Below are 25,503 nucleotides of genomic sequence, written 5' to 3' on the forward strand. Positions count from 1 at the left end.
ACCTAAATCCAAATTAGGAAACCCCGTTGTGTGGATTCTCGTAAGTTATGTTGGCTCTCACTTGGACACATGCAGAACTGAGACTTAGACTCATAATCCATACATACACACAATGTAAAAGGGCTGCCAAGCTAATATTTCTAAGATATCTACCCCTCGTCTATTCCACTGTCTATTCAAAGACTACTGTGTGGAATTTAGAACCCTCAAGGAAGTCTGGTAGGATGAACACTATACACCTCCATGAAAAAGAAAGAGGCTAAGTATATATCACATGGTAATTAAAGATTCTGCAATAAGAGTGGATTATTGTGGGTCTTGTTTTGTTTCAGTTCACAGAGTTTGAAAGTAAACTTTATTTATATTTTAATGCATAAGGCTGCTTTCAATGATCAAATTAACCAGCCTCAGCAGGAAACTCTCATTATGGTGAATGACTGAGAAATAAATAGCCCACACTTGCCCTGCCAAGTGGAACATAATTGTTTAAGTGTACCTTACTGCAGATTGAACTAGCAAATGTTTTGGCCCTGACCCTTCTATAAAAACTCTCAGGTGAAATGAAATGGTACAATGATTGAACAACTTCCAATTAATTAAAAAGCAGTCATTAATCAGTGTTGCTATAGTCCAAGGTCCAAATAGTTTTATTAGACTACTAATAATTCTTTTATGCATTATTGCTTTGCTGTTTTTATACTAGTCTTGAGAATTAAAAAAACGCAAGCCCCCCAAAATCACTTCATTCAAATTATCAGAAACTTCCAATAGGCAAATGTTTCTAATTTCTTTTTTGTTTTGGTGTTATTATAACACATATCATTAGACAAAGATAACTACATTAAAGCCTTAGAACTTTTATATAATTATAAAATAAATGGATGATACCAAAGACAATTCTTCTTTTCTTGGTCATTTTAATTATCCAGATGACAATAGATTGTTTCTATTGTGAAAGAGTTCAAAAATCAGTGGTAGACTTACTGCATGCTATATTTGGGGAAAATGTTATGTGTAAGTATACCATTATGAGTTAGGATTAAATTGTTGAGTAACTTTTAAGGTTATGTAGCATTAGAGCTACTTTGCTTTAGCTTCTTTTTACTTCAACATAATGTATGTAGTATCATCTTCATATATACAGAAAATCAAACTGAGATTATTGTCTATAATTTAGGCTCAACATAACTTCATCTAATTTTTTATAAATTGTATAGAACATTATTTACATGAACAGTGTTAATGGTTGTGGGTTAAAACTAAGACTGAAGTCTGTTCTTAAGGACAGTTTAGGAATAGAAACTGACCCCCAAAATTATTCTAGTTACTTATAACTATGCAAATTATGCTGAATTCCAGGGACTTCAGACTTAAGTGCACTCTCATATAGCCTCCAAGGGAAAGTTGCAAAAGGTTTATATTGACCAAACTGTGGTCATTAAGTAATGAAGGATTTAAACAAAAATAAATAGGTTTTTTGGTAGAATTTTTTAAAGGGTTTCTTCTGCCTGTGTGCCAAATAGTTAGCCATGAAATGGTGTTCTCAGACCAAATGAGAAGAAAGGACCTAATGTTTCTATAATAATTGTAAGTGATAATATTATAAATTAGTAAACCAAACTATTATAGTAGCTTTATATACATTCACTCAATTTATTACTGTCCACATTGTAAGAGTGAAGAAATAGAGGCTAAGATTTATTTCCATGTGTCACACAGCAAATGATGACCAAGCTAAGACAGGAGCCCAGGACTCACACTCCAAAACACAATTTCACAGGGACACATATTCACCTCCTTAGGCTTCATTTTTAAATAAGTTAATAGTAAAATTAGTCAAGGTGATTTTTACATACATAGATAATTAAAGTAAACTATAGTAAAAATTTTTATGTACATTTGCATTGTACATATAATTAAGCTGAAATTATTGTTAGCCTTGGCATCTATCTATCTATCTATCTATCTATCTATCCACCTACATTTAAGCTCGTTGGACTGCTTACCTATTAGAAATCTATAGTGCATTTGCATTTTAGAAATAAAATACAGACTCAAAGTATGAGAATAGGGAAATATGTGTGCAATATTATGTGTGTACCAGGGTTGTAGGTAGGTAGATTGCTATCTCTATCCAATAAGTGTTAATTACTAGATAAGACTCAAGCTACAAGAGTTCCTAATGATTTTATTGTGAAGGATCCTTTTTGATAATTTCCCTGTATATGGAAAGATTTTTGCCTACCGACACTATATGGCCTCCTCCCTGCTGGCTGCCCTTAGTGGCAATGCCTTTGTCAAAGACATAAAGAAGATCCTGGACAGTGTGGGCATCAAGGAGGTGGATGACAGCCTGACTCAGCAAGGTCACCTGTGAGCTGAAAGGAAAAAACCCTGAAGATATCAGTCACTGCTCAGGGTATCAGCCATCTGGCCAGCGTGCCCGTCTCCACGGGGCAGATCTGCAGCTCTTGCTGCTGCTTCAGCCTTGGCATCAGCAGAGAAAAAAGACGGGAAGAAGAAGGAGTTGCAGGAGTCAGATGACTCCCTGGATTTATCCTGTTGAAGTAGAGTTCTGCTCCCCTGCAAAAGTGATAAGATGTCGTTTCTGACATCAGCGGTATCGCTGATCCCCCATTCTGTTTAGTAGAAGCAAGTCACTAGATCCAGACCACACTTAAGGGCAAAGAATTACATGGAGGTAACTCATGTGGGTATCAGGAAGTGGGGATTCTTGGGAGCCATTTGAGAAAGTTGCCTACCTGATGTGTTTCTTGACAACTAGACAAGTCTTTCAAAAAGTGAAGAAAGTTTAGAGACCATATTACTTAACTACTAGGCCTGAAAATTTTGTGAAAAAGACAACAATCTGGTTGAATTCATAAGTATGCAACCAAAATGCAAAGTGCTGTAAGATAAAAAATAATTAAAATAATTATTTTTGAAGACATAAGCATAGTATGTCACACAGGAATTATCATTTGAGCTGAGTCTTTAAAAGATGAAGAAGATACTGAAAAGGAGGAAAGGAGGGTATTCTAGGTTGAGGAAACATCTTAAGCAAAGGCAGAGAGGTATTAAAGCTCATGTCCAGATGAGAAATTACAAGTAAGGTGGTGCAATTGGTGCCCAGAATGAGTAGGGAAGGCTAAAGAAAATGCATTCAGAAAGGGAGCCTGAGATCTCCTCTCTATTCTCATATAGAATATAGTATTGTTAGGTACAGTCACCATACTGTACAGTACATCCCTAGGACTTATTTATTTTATAACTGGAAGTCTGTACACTTTGATCACATTTACTTTTTGCACACCTCGCACCCCTGCTTCAGGCAACCATTTCAAGATCGATACAAATATCAGATCATTGTGTTGTACACCTAAATTAATATAATGTTGTATGTCAATTATATCTCCATTTTTAAGAAAGAAAGAAAAGAAAGGAAGCCTGAGGCCTTATCAAACAGAGCCTTAAATACCACATGGAGAAATTACAAAGTTTTTTAAGTGGGTTTTTGAGCCCATCCTCATTTCTGCTGTTTCTACTATATGTCCCTAGCTCAGCATATGTCCAAAGAGACATATATCACTTCTCCAACTTTCCGCATCTGGTGAGTCTGGAAGGTAGTTATGCAAGGGACCTGCATTCCTGTAAACCAGCACTGGCTGGGTTACATTGTATCCATCTGGGTGACCGAGGTTAACCTCATCAGGATCAAGAGACAAGAGTGAGTCTGGATTCTCTGCAGTGTTTGAGCCGCAGACATTTCTTTCTAATCTGGCCAGTCTTTTTTCAAAAGGGCACTGTAAGTCATATGCACATTTGAGAATAGGCATGCAGGTTGGCCCTTTCTTTTTTACTACTGTTCTTCAACTTCTTAATTGTTACCTGAATCAGAATCACCTGGGACAGTATTCCTGGACCCCATTCAAGACATACTGAATCAGAATTTCTGGGATTATTGCCAAGAAACTCTCCATTTTAAACAAGATACCTAGGTCATCTAATAGATACTGATGTTGGAACCAGTGTGCTAAATTCTCTAAATATTAGCATGGATTTGTGGAAATAAAACAGCTTAATGTTACTATGAAGACATGTACATACTCAGAGAGTGTAGTTGACTTCTGAGGACTAAATAAAACCATTGGTTTCAATTATGGATTGAAGACATTATTTTTTCCTATTTTTTCTCAAATAATTGCCTTTCTCTTACACTTCATGAATATGTTACTTTGCATGTATGAGTCTAGGTAGTTTATGTACTATTTAATATTTCCCTGAGTAACTATATGAAACTATCAATATTTTGTATTCTCTAAGAAAGGTATCTTTGATTTATACTAGTATTGGCAACAATTTACTAGTACTTATAATGCAGAAAAGTAACACATACTTTGAAGAAAGAAGCACTTATAAATATTCAACCATTTTATAAAGGCTTCAATGTGTTGTATACATGGAAATAATAATCATTAACACCACTATAGTCATGGACTTAATTTAGAAATGATACCATTTTTCTCACTATTATATGATGTGTCAATATAATAGAATCCAAGTTGTTATAGTTTATATTTTATTTTAAACTTTCAACTGCTTATGGGTATACTACCATAATCAAACTATTTAGGAGTAGTTTAAACCAGTAAAATTGCTCTATCAAAATCACATACAAAACAATATCAGGCTTTTTTTTTCCTTAATTAGTATCTGATTTTTCTCCAGAAATTAAAACCACTTGATGAGCTTTTCACCTAATGGTTGAAATTTGGATAAAAATTATATTTTAGATATGTACAGAAAATTTTAACATCACATATCAAAATTGGAATTTAAAAATAAGAAACATTTTTACATTGAAAATGTTATTTTATTGACCTCATGGACTATATTGTATTTCATCTATTTATATAGGAATCCTCTCAGATGTGAACTTCCTAGTATCAGGGACTTTATCTTATACCTCATTGACGCCTATGGTTTATTATACTCTCTGGAACACATAGATATGTACATAGTTAATGAATAAATTGTGAGTAGCTTTATAGGCATCCCATCCTGCTGATTTGGGCCTTGGAGTTCCTGGTAAGTTGCTTCTTCTCAACCTCTGTGCTCACCCGGAGTATGTTGGGCATGATGTAGCTGGAATGGACTGGACGCTGGAACAGGCTTAATGAAGTCCAGAGGGAAGACCTGTCAGCCCTTCTGCTAAGGCACCAGCACCCCAGGCAGTGGGCCTGTGTGCAGGGGAGCAGGATATCAAAGACCCACGCGGCCTCTGGCTTGACCACACCTTGTCCATGCAGATGCCACCGGCAACGACTGGCTGTCCAAGGTTCAGGCTTTGAAGTGGGGCCAGGAGCTCCCAGGCAGGGGCTGACTTAGACTGAGACTCCTGGGAGTAGCTGTGATCTCCATCTGCTGATGATGGGGAAAGGGAGCTCCAGAAACTGCCAGCAACCTCCTGGGACTTGTTAGTCAGTCCCCCCAGGCCAGTCTCCGTGTCCCAGAAGACCCCAACCCATTCCCAACCTACAGCCACAGAGGGCAGGTAGGTGGGCTCAGAGGCCCTGCGAGTCAGGACAGGGTGACATGTGGTTCCAAAGGGTGGTGACGCCATTCCAGGAGGCCTGGGGACTGTGGGAGCTGATAGCTGCCTCACAGTCTCCTTGGAAGTAGAAGCCTTGCTGGAAGTGCAGACCTGGAACCAAATGGGAGTTCCACCCCCAGCAGCAGACCCCTGGGGCAAAGTTCCTGCGTGGCCCCTGGAAATGAATGCTGTTCCTGGCACAACGGCCAATGTGCCCTGAGGAGCCCATTGCAGCTGCAGCCCCATAGTTAGAACCCTTCTTTCCTTTTAGTATATATTTTAATATTTCTTATCACTAGGGATTTTTTATCTATTGCTGCATAACAAATTACAATGGAATTTCTCTGGGTCAGGAATTCTTTTTTTTAAAAAAAATAAATTTATTTATTTTATTTTTATTTATTTCTGGCTGCGTTGGGTCTTTGTGGCTGCACGCGGGCTTTCTCTAGTTGTGGTGAGCGGGGGCTACCCTTCACGGCGGTGCACAGGCTTCTCATTTTAGTGGCTTGTTGCGGAGCATGGGTTCTAGGGCATGCGGGCTTCAGTAGTTGTGGCACATGGGCTCAGTAGTTGTGGCTCGCAGGCTCTAGAGTGCAGGCTCAGTAGTTGTGGCGCATGGGCTTAGTTGCTCTGCAGCATGTGGGATCTTCCCGGACCAAGTCTCGAACCCATGTCCCCTGCGTTGGCAGGCAGATTCTTAACTACTGTGCCACCAGGGAAGCTCTGGGTCAGGAATTCTAAAATAATTCATCTTAATATCTGCCCCAGGAAGTCTGGAAGACTTGACAGCTGGGGGCTGGAATCTTCAGAAAGCTCTTGTACTTCAGAAACCCAAAGGCACTGAAACATTTTACTTTCTGCGGCTAATTAAACTCCAAGTAAGGAGTGATGCCAGCCTTCTTTTCTTATCAATGAAGCATAATATAATTGAGGTTCAGTCATGTTGTTGTAGCACGTATCACTGTTTTGTTCCTTTTTATTGTTGAATAATTTTATTGTATGGATATGCCACGGTTTATCTATTCACCAAAAGATAGACATTAGAATTGTTCCCAGTTTGGGACTATATGCATAATATTTCCATGTACATATTCACATATACAGGCTTTTTGTGGACATTCATTTCATTCTCTTGGGGAGAGACCTAGGAGTGGAGTTGTTGGCTTATAAGTTCATGTTTAAGGTTTAAAGAAAATTCCAATGTATTTTCCAAAATGACTATACAACTCTGTGTTTCTGCCAGTGATCCTTTCCATCAGCAATCCATTTTATTTCTCTCAGCTATGATTTGTGAATTTCAGTTTATAAGTCCTACCTTTATTTTGCTAAATTTATTCCTAAATATTTTATTATCTTTGATTCTATTGTGAATTGAATTTTTCTCAGTTCTATGTCAGTTTCTTCTTTGCTAGTATATTAGGTATAAAATGGCCTTTTTTTATATTGCTGTCTTATCCCACAGCCTTAATATACTTGATTTGATCTATAAGTGTTTTGTGGATTCTTTAGGGTTTCCTCCATACAGGGTCTTGTCATTTTTTGATAAAAAATACTTTTTTTTTTCAATCTTAATACTTTTTAAATTTTTATTTTTATTTGTTTGCACTGGATAAACCCTTTAGTGCAATGGTCAATATGTGGTCAGAGCAGACATTCTTGCCGTGTGCTCAATATTAAAGAGAAAATATTTAGCCTTTTACCACTGAGTATGATACTGGCTATGGTTTTCTTATAGATGGACTATGTCAGGTTGAAGATGTTGCCTTCTATTCATTACGTGTTGAGAATTTTTTATAAAATCATGAATGGATAAATTTTTTCAAATGCTAATGCTGAGTCTATTGAGATGGCTATGTGATTTTTTTGTTCTTTCTTCGGTTAATATGATATATCACATTGACTATTATTAGATGTTAAACTAACCTTTCATCCATAGGATAAATGTTATTTGGTCATTATACGTTAGTTTTCTAATAAGCTTCTGGCATCAACTTGCTAATATTTTGTTAAGGAATTTTTGTACCTGTGTTCATGAGTGATATTAGTCCATGCTTTTTTTTTTTTAATTATTAATAAATTAATTAATTTTTGCTGTGTTGGGTCTTCGTTTCTGTGCGAGGGCTTTCTCTAGTTGTGGCAAGCAGGGGCCACTCTTCATCGTGGTGCACAGGCCTCTCACTATTGCGGCCTCTCTTGTTGCGGAGCACAGGCTCCAGATGCGCAGGCTCAGTAGCTGTGGCTCACAGGCCTAGTTGCTCCGCGGCATGTGGGATCTTCCCAGACCAGGGCTCGAACCTGTGTCCCCTGCATTAGCAGGCAGATTCTCAACCACTGCGCCACCAGGGAAGCCCCATGCTTTGTTTTTTTTCTGATGTTTTAAATTGACTTTTGGCATTAAGAAACAACAAATAAGCTGGTGTTTTCTCCTCTATTTTCTGAAAGGGTTTGCAAAGAATTGATATTATGTGGTCTATAAGTAGTTGATAGACTTTCTCAGTGAAGCCATGAAGGCATGACTTTTTCTTGATGGGGAAATTTTTAATTACAGCTTAATTTTTTCCACTTGTTGTAGGTCTATTAAGATTTTCTCTTTAATTTTGGGGTCAGTATGACAATTTATGTCTTCCTAGGAATTTGTCCAGTTCATCTATGTCAACTAAATTCTTGACATAAATTTATAATATTATTTTATAATATGTATTTCACTTATGGTATTTCACTACTCCTTTATTATTGATTTTCATAATTTGGCCTTAATTTTTTTTATTTTCTTAGTTTAAGCCATGCTTTAAAATACTACTAATAAGGCAGTTCTAACTCAAATTGACTCAAAAAGTTATGGGATCTGATTGAGATATCACCAAGGATAAAGAAAGAAGATCTAACAAAACATTCTTGAAGCCATGAGGGACAAAAATAGAATTAGTTATCGATTATTTATCTGAGCCCAAAATTATTAATAAGCTAGTTATTCAATATAAACAACATGGGTCAGTGATAATTGGAGTTTAAATGGCTTGACTACTAAGAACACAGCATTTAATTGTGTAAGATTTTGGTTATTTAATATTTCAAAGTTCATAATTGAATTTACTTTCTAAGTATTCAATGATAACTAGTTTCTAATTTGGCAAAGATTCAGATAATAATGCTCATGCCAAATCAAGTTTAAACAACTTTCGTCATTGCTCTTTCAAAGATTAGATGAGTCAGAAAGGAAATAAGTCATTAATTTTTCACATAATTTAATGAATTATAAATGAAAACATATATATATATATATTACTCTAATAAATATATTACTTTGTGAAAAGATCAATGCTTGCTTGAGTATAGTAGTTGTCAAACAGAAATGTTACTATGTACCCAGACAGATTTACAAATATAAGGTGACACTTTTAAACATTTAACTATAAAAAGTTTTACAAATATGCAGTAGAAGAGAGAATTATATAATGAAACCCATAAACCCATCACTCATTTTCAACAGTATGAATAACTTGTCTTTGTTGTTATTATAGTTTTTCCTCTATTCTTGTTTGGGCATTTATTTTGTAATTTCCACAGTGATGACTAGTGACATTTAAAATTCAGTATTTCTACAAATCCTACAGTGCACAGGAAAATCTCACACAACAAAATATTTGCCTTAGCTAAAATACCAAAAGCACACCTTTGAGAAACACTTTTAATAATAAGATGTTACAATACTGATCATATTTTGAACCATAGTACTCATTGGGACAGATGTTCAAATCTATATTGCAGGAGGATAAATATTTAAAACTACCAAAAGGGAATTTTTCAAGGGTAAAAATAAGCTTGAATTAATAACATATTTATACATTATAAAATTAAATCTGTACTATAAACATAATTTTGAGAGAAGTCTTGCCCCATCCTCACACTAACTTAAAATAAAACTATAATCCTGAGGGGAAAAAAACACTTTCTTCTTCATATGTCCTTGGGACTTGTAAATTATGTACCAAGTAAAATAGGAAGTAGAGGCTGATTTGTACATTGTACAGAGGTTGAATAGGTTAATATATAATAGAGTTTAAGAGCATGGACTTGAAACTAGAACACTTGGATTCAAAACCCATCTTACCACTTTTAACTTGGAATTTTTGGAAGAGTTACATTCCTCCTCCGTTCTTCAGAGTTCCATATACAATAAGGGATAATAATGGTCTTTATATTAGAGTTGCCTGTGAAACCTAAATGAGCTTACCTGTGAAATGTGTCTTAGAATATGGGTACATTATAAGTATTATGAAGTATTAGGCATTGATTTTGCTGTAGTTTTTGAGAATTTATAGTTTGTTTAGGAAAATGAACCAAATTGTTGATTTTATCTGTATTTTATGATATATGAGTACTTGATATCAATAACAGAAGATGAGCTAGATCATCTCCACAAATTACAGTTGGTGATAAGAGTAATGATAACTTACCAAAACTAATCTAACATTCTGTAGAACACTCATTTAATACAACAAACTAAAAAACTTATGAATTAGCACCTATTAATATCACGAGTTGAAGAAAGATTAAGTAACTTGTGAAAACTGAGCCAAACCTTTTCTACCAGATAAGATAGTGCCATGTAACCAATATTAATTTTTGAATAAATAGATATTTTTTGCATCCTTCTCCAAGATTACCAATACACCTTCTATAAACACAACCTATATTACAAAATATACCATTTCTCTTCCCTTTATGTTATCTGTGCCTGTACTGGTACACAATGTTGGATTTCACTGTGTCATATATGAATATGTGAACATTTCTTAAGCTACGGCTGATGGTGTATTTTATATTTTTAGATAAATTTTAGCACAGCAGAATATTGTAAGCTTGTCAGAATCAGTCATGTGGTGAGATTTGTATTCATTCTTTAAAAGCATCCAGATAGAGATCTATAAGAATCCTAACATTATGAATCTTCAGTGGCACTGCAGATGAAGAATCTAACACAATAACCAATCATTTAAAAAGGTCTGGTGGAATGAACATAATATTTGGATTTCCATAGTCCTGGGTTTGAATATTAACTCCCCATCCCTCTAGATGTGTGACTTCGGACAAGATCCTTTGACAATTTGGGGCCCTTTATCCATCTGTATAACTTCATTAGGTAAAATAAATAAGTTGAAAGATGTGCATTATGTTATGCCTTATTAGTTTAATTATTTCTGGGCTTCTTCAGCAAATGACAGAGAGGCCGGTAATATATCACAGGCTGAGGCTAAAAATTGTGACGGAATTTTGGCAGAGATAATTTTTCAAACTAATTTTTTTGATATTTCAAGAAGGAAAGGCTGTTTATTCTTTGTTATCACCAGCAAGTAATTTCAGGGTGCTTCTTAGTTTTCCACAATCTATCTCTTACTTCTACTTCCTTAAATTTATTTTAATTTTCGTCTATGCAAAGCAATCTCTCCTTCACTCTTGGAGTTTATCATCCTTTTTTGGAGGAATCATTTTGAGAGAGTTATTTAAATATGTAGATGATACTACCCAATAAAATTATAGACACAACATGGAAAAACATATGTTTTATCCAGTGAAAAATATCACTATTAGTGATGATTGATCCTGTGAACTAATCCTGGTATGATGGCTACACTTGTGATGAAATACCAGCTAAATGTTTGACCTTAACTTTGGTGTTGATTTTCAGGGATAAATACTGGTATAGTGCAAAGCTGGTGCTCTGACAGCGTGACATTGATAGCGCCAGCATTCATCTTTTATTTATAATTAAAAAAATTATTTTTTACTGGAGTATATTTGATTAACAATGTTGTGTTAGTTTCAGGTGTACAGTCAAGTGATTCAGTTATACATATACATGTATCTATTCTTTTTCAAATTTTTTTCCCATTTAGATTATTACAAAATATTGAGCAGAGGTCCCTGTGCTATACAGTAGGTCCTTGTTGGTTATCTGTTTTAAATATAGCATTGTCTGCTTGTAAATCCATCTTTTCATCATTTATATTTGGCACAGTGCCTCAGCTTCCCGTAAAGAAAAGGTCATTTGGATTCCATAAGAATGCTGATTTTTAAAAATGTTATTGCTGTTTACTATAAGAGCAATAACTGATCAGATTTTGTAATCATCTTTTCTGCTTTTATGTTTTTAACAGGTAACCCATTATTAACCAGCAGAGTCAACATATTAATTAATGTCCTAGATGTCAATGAATTTCCTCCAGAAATATCTGTGCCATATGAGACAGCTGTGTGTGAAAATGCCAAACCAGGACAGGTATCTTATCAATATTGTTAATTAAGAGTGTATAAACACCCACTATATGCATGTGTTCTGGGTTATATGACCTTGCATGAATATACACACATGGATCTTATGTCTTCATAAAAGAAACCATAAAAGATAGTAAATTCTTTTGAATTAATGGTATATTTTGGATGTGGAGTTAATACCACAGGGTATGGTATGATAATGGCCTAGTGAATATTCTTTGTATAACTAAAAGTTCTAGGATTGCAGATTCTGCTGTTTTCCATTTGTATACTGTGGAATTTCTAAAGACCTTGTGACTATAAATCTAGGAAGCAAGAAACTTTAGACTACATTCTTCTATAGTATTTCTTGCTTTGCTCACATGCTTTTATGAAGGGTGCATAAAAATTCTTAAGCCCTTGAAAAATGGAAAGCTTTCTCTGGTGGCCTTGAGTAGAGCATCTGGGTTATTCAAAATATCTGAATTACATTTTCTTATTAAGTATTGCTATGGAGGGAGGTTCTAGTGGGGAGAGGATATGAGGAAGGACCATATAGTTGATAAACGTTATCGTCAAAATCCTAGAGTTTATGTGGATCATGGTGGGTAGCTAGCTTTTTTCTACACTATTATAAATGAATGAGTGAATATATAATATGATGATATAATATAACATAATATAATATAATAGGAACCAGGCATGAGCAAATGCTAAGAGTGTGATATGAAACAAGAATATAATTAATCCAATATTGTATACCTAGGTTCCAAAAGAAAAATACATCAGTATGCTTTGCTTTGCTGTCTACTTCAATTACCTTTAAATAGCATAACTACTCATTTAAGTAAATTTGAAGTTTTAATTCTTACTTGAAGAAATATCTCAATATTTAAAATGGTATCTTTATTGAAAAAGTTCCTTTTATACTATCTAGTATTTGTTTCAATTTGAATGTTTTCTACTGCTTCATGGAATATTTGTCCCATAGTTCTAACCCTGTGATGTTCACTAGCCTTATAGGTATTAAATTAATATTAAATAAAAGTTAAAGTATATGTTCTCATTCACACATGCCCCATTTCAAGTGCTCAGTAGCTGTATGAGATGGGTGGCTACCGTATTTATCAGTATAGATGTAGAGTATTTCCATCAGTACAGCAACTTCTAGTGGACTGTGCTTCTCTATTACTGCTTTTGATAATTTGGGGAAAGTATTAACTTTATTACAGTATGACTTAGTCATATTTTACCAAGTGATAAATTTGAATCATTAATTTTGAATAGACACAGAAATACATTTTTTTAAAGTTTTAATGCTTTATCACTTTAAATACATACAAAATTTACATGGGGTAAACCCAGTGCCTGATTTATTGTCTGAAATAGTAGATGCTACATAAATAAATAACCTGAAGTGGTTATTTGCAGAGTTATAAGAGGTTTACCAAAATTCTACAATTTAGCTATTCTCCACTTTTCAGAGCCTTCTACTGCCACCCCAGAAATCCAATCCGTTATTTTTAGGTAATTTAGAAACGTTAATGATTTCACAGCAATCAGAATTTTGTAATGCACTAAGGAAAGCCTTTTGGAAATAGAACTCTATTTAATGCTTCTATGTTTCTCCAGTAAATTAAAGAGTTTAAAAAGTTGGGAATAGTAGAAGTTATTAGAGATAACTTGATTTTCTTATATTTAGACAAAGTGGTAAGGAATCTGTGGGGACATTGGAAGCTCTTTTTTGGGGCATTCTGCATCTTATTTACATACAAAACATAACCCTGAAATGTCTGAAATGTAGTATATGAGCATTTTCTGCTTTTGACCCCAGCCATCCTGACCCTTGTCTAGAAACTATGCATAGGAACTATCTATCTCTTCTGGACTATAATTGAATATGCATGCATGTATATATGTATGTATGGCTTATTTATCTATCTATCTATCTATCTGTGTGTCTATCTATCTTCAAAAGAAGTAAGAGAAAAGAAAGATGATGCTATATAAATCAATAGTGATTTATATGATGAACCAATGAAGTATGGGAGTTGTTTTACTTAGGGCAATAACTCTCAAGTGTCAATTACAGATAAGTACCAGTTTATACCAAGAATTTCATCTCCGTATGCTGTTTTAAAGGATGTTTCTTCATTGTAAAGTTATGTTCTTGATAAGTTTTGATGTTAATTTAGTAAATAATTGTGCTAGTTGATAGCAAAGGCAAAACAAAACAGAACTTCACAAATTAATTCCCAAAAATTTAAACAAATTTTAGGGGTGAGATATAGTAGTCTGAGCACATGTGAAGGAAAGTTGAAGTTTTACAGGGTCTGTATGGTAATTATTTGACTAAATTGCCATATTTAGCCTTCGGTGTTGAATCCATGACAATTCTAAAGACTAAATAGATCCTGTGTGACTGATTTACACTAAAATAGGGAACTGAATTTCTCATTAGAGGACCCATTGTCAAAATACAAACTACTAGTACTGCACTAGACACTCGAAGCCCCAGTGTATACATTTGTGTGTTCCTGTGTGTTTCTGTGTGTGCCTACGAGCACACACAGCTATATGAGAAGGTAGATCATAGTCATAAGACTGGGTTTCAACCATGGAATAAAAACAAAAAGGGGTAAATAACTGACATGTTTAATGGCATCAATCTAAGAGTACAGGATGCAGGCTTTGCCCGCTGGGAGCAGAATGTCATACTTGAAATCTAAGGTCTTCCTCTGGCAAATTCAAACTTAGTCTAAGAGTGTGGTCACCTGAGCAGCACACTGCTTTTATCCTCTTTGGCACACACTTCCTGAAATTCTTCCTGATGCAAAACCATTGGATATGTTAATAAATAAATACCTCAAAGCCATTCTGATTTACTTACATATATAGTGAATTATCAGTTTCATAGTTTGGCCCTTGGAAGTTAACCTCCAAATTCTTAAGGGCATCTCACTGAAGTATCAGAATTTTAACTACTTAGATTACACACTTATGGGAACAATTTAGGAAAAATTTTGAAACAAGGTTAGTCATACTTACTTCTTAAGAAAAAAAATTCTATGAAAACACAATTTGTATCTTATCCACTGGGGGAAAAGAAACATAACAACAAAAACGGATCTACATCCTGTGTATCTCTTTCTCATCATTTTACTTAGTTATGAAAATAAAACTCATTCTCACAAACATAATGATACTAAAATTTTGCTTTGCAAGGACTTTTAAATAATCAGGTTAGAAAGCATTTATTTCATGTAATTTAAAATGCAAGCCAGTACATTTTAATTTTATTTTGCTTATTAGTGAGAATTTTCAATGGCATTAACCTTTTTAGTTATGTAGATATCGATTTGGAATTAGCCCATACCCTATACTTGTACCTGCTATTATTAAACTGTAAATATTTAGCTACTTGTTTATAAAAAATATTTGTAAGTAATTGGCCTACTGATATGAATTCGAAAAATATCATTTCTGTTTACTTGCATGTTTCATTAAATAAACTTATTAGCCTGGTGCGTAGAGTTCCCTTTGAAACTGATGACTGATTTCAAGTCTCATCTCAACTTTGTTTCAGATAATTCAGATAGTCAGCGCTGCAGACCGAGATCTTTCACCTGCTGGGCAGCAATTCTCCTTTAAATTATCACCTGAAGCTGCCATCAAACCAAATTTTACAGTTCGTGACTTCAGAAGTAAGTTTAACCACATAAAAATTTACCTTTTATCATGCAACCTTGTAAAAGGACACAAAGGTAGAAATCCATGCTCTTCCTAAAAGCACTCAAGCTCATAAAATATAGAAATGCATATATAAGAAATACAGAATTTTATGGCTAGCAGTAAACGAAATGTTAACCTATATAGACTATATCTAATGAGGCAAATTACTTCCATTTATAATATGGACATTCCCTTAATGAGTCAAACAAACAATAGGTTATCTGGGAAATTGAATACTTTTCATGTTTTAAATATATCATTTGTTCTACATGCACTGTTTGTACATACAAGTAACTGTTTTATTTGAATAACACATGGTATGGCACAGGTCAAGAATACAGGCTTTGTAATGAGAATGATATAGGTTTTCACTCCCACTGCATTACTACTTAATGGCAGATTATCGATATATTAAATTATACTAAAGAATTTCAACCTCATAGTTAAATTAACCTCATGGTTCATTTATTAAATACAATAATGTATGCAAATCCTTTAACACAATGCCTAAAACCTATTACCTTTAAGGTAATTTTAGCTACCACCTCTGCCATCATAACTACACTTACATTTCTGCCACCACTGCCATCACTATCACTAATACTAATATTATCACGTCTGCTGCTACCAAAATCTACAAAAATATAAAGGACACTGGATTAGATATAATAAGGCTAAGTACTGATCAGTTGTTCTGACTTTATTTGTTCCGTGACTTTAGATATTTTATCTCTTCTAAGTTTCTGTAGACATAATATCGGGAATAAAAACTCCTGAGTTCATAATATTGGGTAGAAAAAAGCTAATTCTTGCTAGATTCTATGCTTATGGAACAAATGAGCAAGTGATAAGATGGATGATATAATGATGATGATTGATAGGAATCAAAGGATGCTTTGAGAAAGTTAAAGTTAGTTTTCTTCAAATACTTGGGGGAAGGAAATTAGAGTCACAGAAGGAAATTCAGTAAGATTTGCGTCATCAAATAACTTAATGTGAGGAACGGCTGGGAATGAAATAAGGTCCCAATTATGAAAGGCCTAATAGGTAGGGATACTACATGTTTTATCATGGAAACTGGAGTATGTTTGAGAATAGCAGTGGACAGTGTTTGTCATTTTAATTAGAGCAGCACATCTAAAACAGGGCTGTCCAAGTCAAACTGAACCATAGGTCAACCTGTCTATAAGTCATTTAAAAAGTGTATAACTTAAATCCAATGACCTGAGAAGTCTTTGAAAGGTTTGCACAAGAGTTTAACATATTCAGATTTGCACTTTAGCAAGTCAGTCTGGATGCAGTGTGGAAAAGACAATAGAAGGATAAAAGACTATTTCTGATACTATTGTAGAAAATGGATGAGAGAGTCTTGGATTAGGATAATCCAATGGATTAAGGTAATGGCTGTGAGGATAGAGGTGAGTGGTTGGAGGTAGAATACATAGAGCTTCATTCTAGATCTCTTAGATTCCATATATAAATATGATGAAGAAGAAAACTAATAAGACTTCTAGATCATTGGCTTGGGTAACTAAGTAGATGGTCACATCATTCAGGAACAAAAGTATTGACTATTTTCCACCATTTTATCTTTGCTGGAGAATCTATATATGATTAATCATAATAATATGAATCAGATCATCTTGCCTCAAAGTATAGTATTTTTTCATGATCTGAACATGTATTTGCCACTCATGCCATTTACCATATCCCCTGTTTTATCTTGATATATTTTAAGTGTAAGTTTTTTTGTTTAAATGGATAGACACTTTTTTCACCTTTCTTTTATTTGTGAGAACATTTAAGTTCTATTCTTTCAGCAAATTTCAGTTATAATGTACAGTGTTATCAATTACAGTAACCATGCTGTATGTCAGATCCTCAGACTTTATTCATCTTATAGCTGATAGTTTGTATCCTTTTACCAACCTCTCCCTATTTCTCCCACCCCCAGCCCCTGGCAACCATTTTTCTACTTTCTATTTCTATAAGTTCTGCTTTTTTTTTTTTTCTTACATTCTGCATATAAGTGTTACCATGCAGTATTTGTCTTTGTCTGGTCTATTTCACTAGCATGATACCCTCCAGGTTCTTCCATGTAGTCACAAATGGCAGGGTTTCCTTCTTTCTTACGGCTGAATAATATTCCATTGTGTGTATATACAATATATATCGCATTTTCTTTATCTGTCAATTGATGGAAACCATTTTATGGGTGAAAATGAGGTTTAATATGTCTTTTTTCTCCCCACCATGGACAGCATAATGAATGCTATATGGTCACATATCAATAATAATACTGGGTTAAAAATAAATCTTTAAAAAAGGGGAGACTGCCTTTTGACATAACATGTTCAAGAATATCAAACCCCTAGCTCCCTAAGTGCAAATACACCAGAGACTCTGACTTCCTATTTCTATTAATCACTTTCACCCAGGTTTCAGGCTTTAATCCTTGACGGTTCCTTTCCCCAGACTCAAGTATACAACCATCAATGGCTGAAGATTTCAATATTGATTCAACTAGTCCCCATTTTTCTATTTCTACTGTCAACACAAGTGCCTGACACCACTGACTCTTACTGGGAATATTATAATAGACATTTGGCAGGTTTATATTTTGTTTCTCAATTTAAAAATATCCTCTGTGTAATGAAAAATAGATATTTCCCTGCCAAATTCTATCTTATCACATAAAGTTTTCTCAGTTTTGTGCTTCCTACTGAAATGGGTATAGAGAAGGTGCCTAATTTTTCATTGTTGAAATTATAATCTACAAATAGAATGAATGGAATATTATTGATATAGTAACATTTTTCTGACATACTTGTATTTTAATGAGTACTATATCTTTCTAAAATTATTTTACCTGATTCCAAAGTAGGTATCATGTATGGCTACAATGGACTAAATGTTAGTACATTTCTAAAAAACAGCAAAATGTTTCTGGGAGTGACTTCAATAGACTCAAAAAATGAAATAGTGTTATGAATAAAACAAAGATTCCACTTTTATGTACAGAAATAAAAGAAGATGGGGCTTCCCTGGTGGCGCAGTGGTTGAGAGTCCGCCTGCCAATGCAGGGGATACGGGTTCGTGCCCTGGTCCGTGTCCCACATGCCGCGGGGCGGCTGGGCCCATGAGCCATGGCCGCTGAGCCTGCGCGTCCAGAGCCTGTGCTCCGCAACAGGAGAGGCCACAGCAGTGAGAGGCCCGCGTACGGCAAAAAAAAAAAAAAAGAAGAACAAGTGCATGCAAAACAACACTTTCAATAGAAATATTAGTGGGACTAATATAAAATTTTAAATTCTTATTGCCTTGGATTATTCCAAGTAAATATTGTATCGTTGATTATATCAAAATTAAAATGATTTAATTTTGTGATCATATTAAAGTGATGATTATTATAATTCATGATATTTAAAAATTTTAATGAATCGATGTTTTTCACACATTTTATCTTCCTTTCCATGTTTCTTATGCTGTTTTGCAAAAGTGAAAAAAATATATATATATTCATATATATATGTATTATAGATATGGATTAGGGAAAAATAAAAAATCAAGCTTTATCTGAAATATTATATTGATATTTATCAATTTTAAAGAACAGCTTCTTAGGTAAGATGTTATACTGATTCATCCTTTGTAATCTTTGTTCTTCTAATCATGTAAGGAAACATCCACTGAAGTATTTTTTCTCTGTGAGATTTTGATGTCAGAAAAAAATAGTCTGTCAACACAACATACTCTTGTCTTGTAAACAATTTTCTATTCTTTCTGAATAGAAAATTTAATGCGTACACCAGACAAGATTAATGTTTCTTCTTTTCCTAAGGATTGCTTTGAATACATTTGATTACATTTTGGCAGCTTTCATAATGATAAAAGAAAGAATTAAAATATGGATGTATTTTACTGATTCAAGAAGAGCTTCCTACTGTTTAACAGATACCAACTTGAAGATTTCAAGTGATACTCATGGTAACCATCTTATCATAAATGTCATGTTTTGTAGACAACACAGCTGGCATTGAAACCCGAAGAAATGGATACAGCCGCAGGCAGCAAGAGTTGTATTTCCTCCCGGTTGTAATAGAAGACAGCAGTTATCCTGTCCAGAGCAGCACAAACACAATGACTATTCGAGTTTGTAGATGTGACTCTGATGGTACCATCCTGTCTTGTAACGTGGAAGCAATTTTTCTTCCTGTAGGACTTAGCACCGGGGCTTTGATTGCAATCCTACTGTGCATTGTTATACTCTTAGGTTGGTTTCAATATTAATCACATATTCTCCCTCTCTCTCTCTCTCTCTCTCTACCCCTCCCTTATTTGTGTATCTCACTCCTTATTTTACCATGTAAATCAGTTTTTTCTTCATTGAGATGCTACATCTGGATAGAAGGAAGACTATCTATCTATACTGAATTATAAATTATTATTAAAGTTAATTATATTATGAGTATTAATTTTCTATTTTATTCCATATGGAAGTATACCAATAGAAATAAATCAATAACATCATCAAAAATATAAAAGTATGTTCAAGCCTTAGAGAATTTTCAAGTAATAACAATTTGTGACACTTGCTGCGATGAACTTTTCTATGACAAATATCTCATTTGCAGCAACGGTTTTAAATTCATTTTTTACAGCCTAGTAATTATCGCTGCCTAATAAAGTGTTGTATAACCTTTAAAATTATACTAGATGAACAGTAGTTGTCAAATAACAGTTTGATAAAGAAAGAAAGAAAGAAAGAAAGGAGAAAGAACAGGAAAGAAGTAGAAGGTAAAAGCACCTCCAAATTTTTTTTCTGTCTAAAGTGCTGGCCAGACACAATTCTTATTCCACTTTTCTCAGATCTCCTCACATCAAAAACTCTAACCATTCCCACTAGAACAGAACAGAACACAGTGAAATATCAAGAAGTGCAGCAAAGGGAAAGGATTGAAGTAAATGTATTCTGTAACATCTCTGTGAGAATAAAAACCTACTTTAGGGGCTCCCCTCTTCCATCAACTCTGTCCAGCTGACTATATTTCATTTATTCATTCGCTGCCAGATTCACAAAAGCAAAGAGAGATTTTCTATTTTTCTAAGCATTCCTTTAAATTAAAATTGCAACAGAAGTACAGTTGGGCACTGTGGGATCAGCTTCTATATTCATGTTTATTATTTAACCAAAATATTCTGACAAATGTACATACCTACCTTTATCTCTAGGCTAGAAAATAGAATTTTAAAAATGTACCAGGGTGTAAAGCATGGTACAAGGCATTATATACTAATTTGTGAAGAACATTCTCTGAGTCAGAAGCTCATTTTGGTTTGGAGGGTAAAGTTCTAGTCCAATTTGCATGGTGCAGATATTAATTCCATGCAAATAACCTTGATGTGTAGAACAAAGTATTCTTTATGTCCTTAAAATTTAGAATTATAAATTATATCTGACATCTGTTTGTGCTGATGATATAAACCCCTTTAAAAGGGAAGATGCAAAATAATGTTCTCACACTGAAGCTGATCAAAATCAATTAGGTGTTTAACTTCAAAACAAGCGTTTCTTTTTCATACTCTTGTCTAGGGGCTGTCTGAGTCCCAGAGGATTTCCATATCCACCTAGGCATGATTTGGTACATTCTGGATGCTCGCCTTTGTCCTCTTTGGCCCTCTTACAGAGTAACAATTCATGTTGCTTAGGTTAGCATTATCACATACTGTCATCTGCCACTCATTCATCCAGATATTTACCAAGTGTCCACCCTGCTCCTAGCTGTGAATTGCTAGTACACAGCTGGGAATGTTGACACTCTTAGTCTTGCCGTGGGGTCTGCTTACAAATCCATCTATTCTTTGATCTCCTTAGCCAGTCTCATACTCCTTTAGATCTTCCAGCAGATTCTTAGCCCTTTTTATGTCTTTTTTTAGGGTGAGAATCTTGCAGTGCTTAGGAACTTCTATTTGGCCCTCAAGCACATCTAACTAGTCTCTTTCTCAGCCATAGATACTCTAAAGCCATTTTATAAATATGCAGGGTTTCTCTGTGAGGTTTACAGTCTCACACACTCTCTGGGTGAACAAACAATAGTGCTTTTAGTGAGATTTGCCTAAAGCCTGGAAGGAGTGCAGAGTGCTAAACATCTCTGCAAGGCCCGTTGTACAGAAGCTCTACCTATATCTCCTCTGTCTTCCTCCTTAATTTTGGAAGAAGAGGGAATAAATGGGCTTTTGTCATCATGCAGTCTCCTACTTTCTAATCCTATGACAAGAGTCTTCCTTCCAGACTCTGTTATGGTAAACCAAACACTTTGGCTTTCAATCTATTGCCACCACTATGGAGGAGAGGAGAGTATTATGCCAGGCAAAGTTGAGCACTGACTTCATGGTGTGAATCTGTGCTTATTTACTCCCAGAAAAAAATAAACACTGTTGATGTAATGATGGTTGTGAGTTAATGGGGAACAAAGCTATTCAATAATGAGGGTCTATAAATTAAGTATTTCAAAATATTATCTTGCTTCAAGAAGGTAGCCTGAATACTAGACATTTGGTTTGGAAACTATCTCAATATGGTAGGACACATAAATGTAAATAATTTGTGGTCTTAGTTGACATAATTTGCAAAGCTAAGGCCCTTATAGTCAATATTCTTTCTCTCTCTCTTTCTTGTTTATTGCATTTAAAAGTGATTGTCACGTGATTTGTGTTTATTGCATTATAAATACAGTAATGTTAACAACTGAGAAATATAGGTATGGATAATATCTAAGTGTTAGCTATGGGCAAACAATATTCAAGTTTTATTATTTCAATACTATACAGTTCTCTGTATGACTGAAACAAGCATTCTTTTCTTTCTTTTTAAATTTTGTAACTCACACTTTTTACCTGACACTGAGATATTTAAATACAATACATGTTAAATATAAGGCTACAATGGTTTGATTTTGTGAATAACTTTGCTGGGGTTACATATTAGCTACAATTCCAGAATGAAATTGAATTTAAACAATGAAAAAAAGTCAACATAGATATGATCCTTATAGATTACAGTATGTTTACTTTGAAAGTAATAGGATACCATTAAAAACACTCAGCCAGCCCTGATCAATTTTATTTTTTATGGCGAGATGGACTGACATATTCTCATATTGCAATCTTTGTCTTGTTCTAGCCATAGTTGTGCTGTATGTAGCTCTGCGAAGGCAGAAGAAGAAAGACACCTTGATGACCTCTAAAGAAGACATCAGAGACAATGTTATCCATTATGATGATGAAGGAGGCGGGGAGGAAGACACCCAGGCTTTCGACATTGGTGCTCTGAGAAACCCAAAAGTGATTGAAGATAACAAAATTCGCAGGGATATAAAACCAGACTCTCTCTGTTTGCCTCGTCAGAGACCACCAGTGGAAGATAATGCAGACATAAGGGATTTCATTAATCAAAGGCTACAGGAAAATGATATGGACCCCACCGCCCCACCATACGACTCATTGGCGACATATGCCTATGAAGGCAATGGATCAGTAGCTGACTCTCTTAGCTCCATAGAATCTCTGACCATGGAAGCAGACCAGGACTACACCTATCTAACAGACTGGGGACCGCACTTTAAAGTCTTGGCAGACATGTTTGGTGAAGAAGAGAGTTATAAAACTGATAAAGTCACTTAGGGGAGAAGCAAAGGCTAAAACACAACCAACAAAAGAAATTTAAGAGAAAGGAACATAAATAGAAATCACGCTTCTACACACACATCACACACACACACACACAAACACACATACCGGGCTTTCTAGGACAAGATTCCTTTGATTATTTGGTTTCTAGCAAGTTGCTATATTTATCATATTGTCAGTTTGGGTTTATTCTGCCAACACAAGGTAATTCCTAAAATGTGTACTTGCTTGGTTTTGTTTTGTTATTTTGGAAACACACTGAGACAAGCTCAGGCCTATTAAATACAATTTACTGACGTGACAACCTAGAACGAAGATAGCTATGTGGCATCACGGTGGAAGAGTGTTAGATTTTTCTTAATTCCACTAAAGTGCCTATTGAGACTCTCATCATTTAAAGTCGTGTAGAGTACACTCTGCTGTGATGGCATTGCGGGATTCAGACACAGAGGACATAAAACAAAGACACTGTCTTTATGTCAAGGAGCAATAGCAACACGCAGACTTCTCATTCCTTTTAAGGAAAAAAGAAGAATACTTTCTGGACTCCATCTTCTTATAATTAAAATGCTCTTTTTTTTTCTTTTTTAAACTGTATGCCAAAACACATTTGTTTTTCCTACCCTCTGAGAAAAGTGAAATAAATGTGATAATATCAAATTCAATATGTAAGTCCCAAATTTTAAAAGCAATGTTTGATCTTAATATTGGTTCCTATTAAAGGTGTTCATGAAAATATTCATTGTTTTCCAAAGAAATAAAATTTTTAAAAAGAAAATTTAAAAAAATCCTCTTTATAAAGAGAGGCCTCAGGGCTGAAACTCCACATTAAAATAAATATTAGTTTTGTTTTAATATTGTGCCAGGGTGTGGAAGGGTGGAAGTTTGGTTTTAACAAATCACCAGATCATTGCAGTCTTCAGTCATAGATAAAATTTAAGTTATGTTTTGTTTGTTTGTTTGTTTTTGCGGTACGCGGGCCTCTCACTGTTGTGGCCTCTCCCGTTGCGGAGCACAGGCTCTGGACGCGCAGGCTCAGCGGCCGTGGCTCACGGGCCCAGCCACTCCGCGGCATGTGGGATCCTCCCGGACCGGGGCACGAACCCGTGTTCCCTGCACCGGCAGGCGGACTCTCAACCACTGCGCCACCAGGGAAGCCCTAAGTTGTGTTTTTATGAAACTTTTTTTTGGGGAAAAAAAATGTCATTGATTTAAACAGGGGAAGAGAAATTGATAAACAGCTTCTCAGAGTTTCTTACAGTCTAGTGATTCTTTCATGAACAAAGAAAATAAAATATTTATCAAATAATACAGAATGGATTTATAGCATGTCTAAAAATATTTATTAAGTAGTACCAAACAAATGAAAAATCAGGGACTTCAGAAAATTCAAACCAAATACTAACTCTTAAAGTGAACACAAATGAAAAATCTGGTAGTTGATTTATTTAACTAACATGGATTTCAACTTTGTGAATATCATTATATTGGAGCTCAGAGTGGCTTCTTTACGCTATCATCTCCAATAATTCTAATATAAACGATACCATAAACCTTCTCTGTAAAAACTTTTACTTTTTAATTTGATGAGATTTCTAAGATATACTAGATTTTATAAGCAGACAGGTAAGCTGCACTCATTACATTACTTTTAAATGAACTTCACACTATCCAGAAATACACTTAACAAAACAGGTAACTAACTCTTAGGTAATAATATATTTTCTTAATATTATAAATATACAAGTGACTATTGAAATATTAAAACAATATATAGGAAAAATAAAAGTTATTTATAGATCCATTCTGCAGACGTCATCAATATCCAGCTGTGTTTATGAAATATTTATAATTATATTTGTATTGCAAAGTGTGAAAGTAAAACTTCACACATGGGGAAAATGGGTAGAAATATAAATAATATAGGCAAACTATATTCAGTCTTATTTATTATTAAATGCTTACTTCAAAAATATATAACTGATAATTATGTTGTGGCAATTAGGCCATTTGAATCTGCATTTCCCATCGCTCTTTTTGTGTCTCATAATTGCAGATTCTCCTTGTCATCCTTACCAAGAACAACTGTTGAATTCCTTTTCCTCCTCTGACGACTTCAACTTCACCTTTGTCTCATCCCTGGGAACTGCAATAGAATCTTGATGTAGTGTGATAATTCGCAGTATAATTTGCTTTGGGAAATATTCATGTGATTTTTAAAAAGCTGGAAATGTCAT

General features: G+C 34.7%; 1 protein-coding gene across 2 annotated transcripts in view; it reads left to right on the forward strand.

The window, feature by feature from the left end:
- CDH12 (cadherin 12) overlaps window positions 1-23,993 on the forward strand; it is a 405,814-nt gene extending 381,821 nt beyond the window's left edge. For both annotated transcript variants that reach the window (XM_060009645.1, XM_060009644.1), the window contains 4 exons: window positions 11,752-11,873; window positions 15,435-15,552; window positions 19,599-19,850; window positions 22,761-23,993. In XM_060009645.1, the coding sequence (XP_059865628.1) occupies window positions 11,752-11,873; window positions 15,435-15,552; window positions 19,599-19,850; window positions 22,761-23,260 (992 nt within the window). In that variant the 3' untranslated portion in view covers window positions 23,261-23,993. The remainder of the gene's footprint in view (window positions 1-11,751; window positions 11,874-15,434; window positions 15,553-19,598; window positions 19,851-22,760) is intronic.
- The last annotated feature ends 1,510 nt before the right edge of the window (window positions 23,994-25,503 follow it).

The sequence above is a fragment of the Delphinus delphis genome, chromosome 3, assembly GCF_949987515.2.
Source record: "Delphinus delphis chromosome 3, mDelDel1.2, whole genome shotgun sequence".
Taxonomy (NCBI): Eukaryota; Metazoa; Chordata; class Mammalia; order Artiodactyla; family Delphinidae; genus Delphinus; species Delphinus delphis.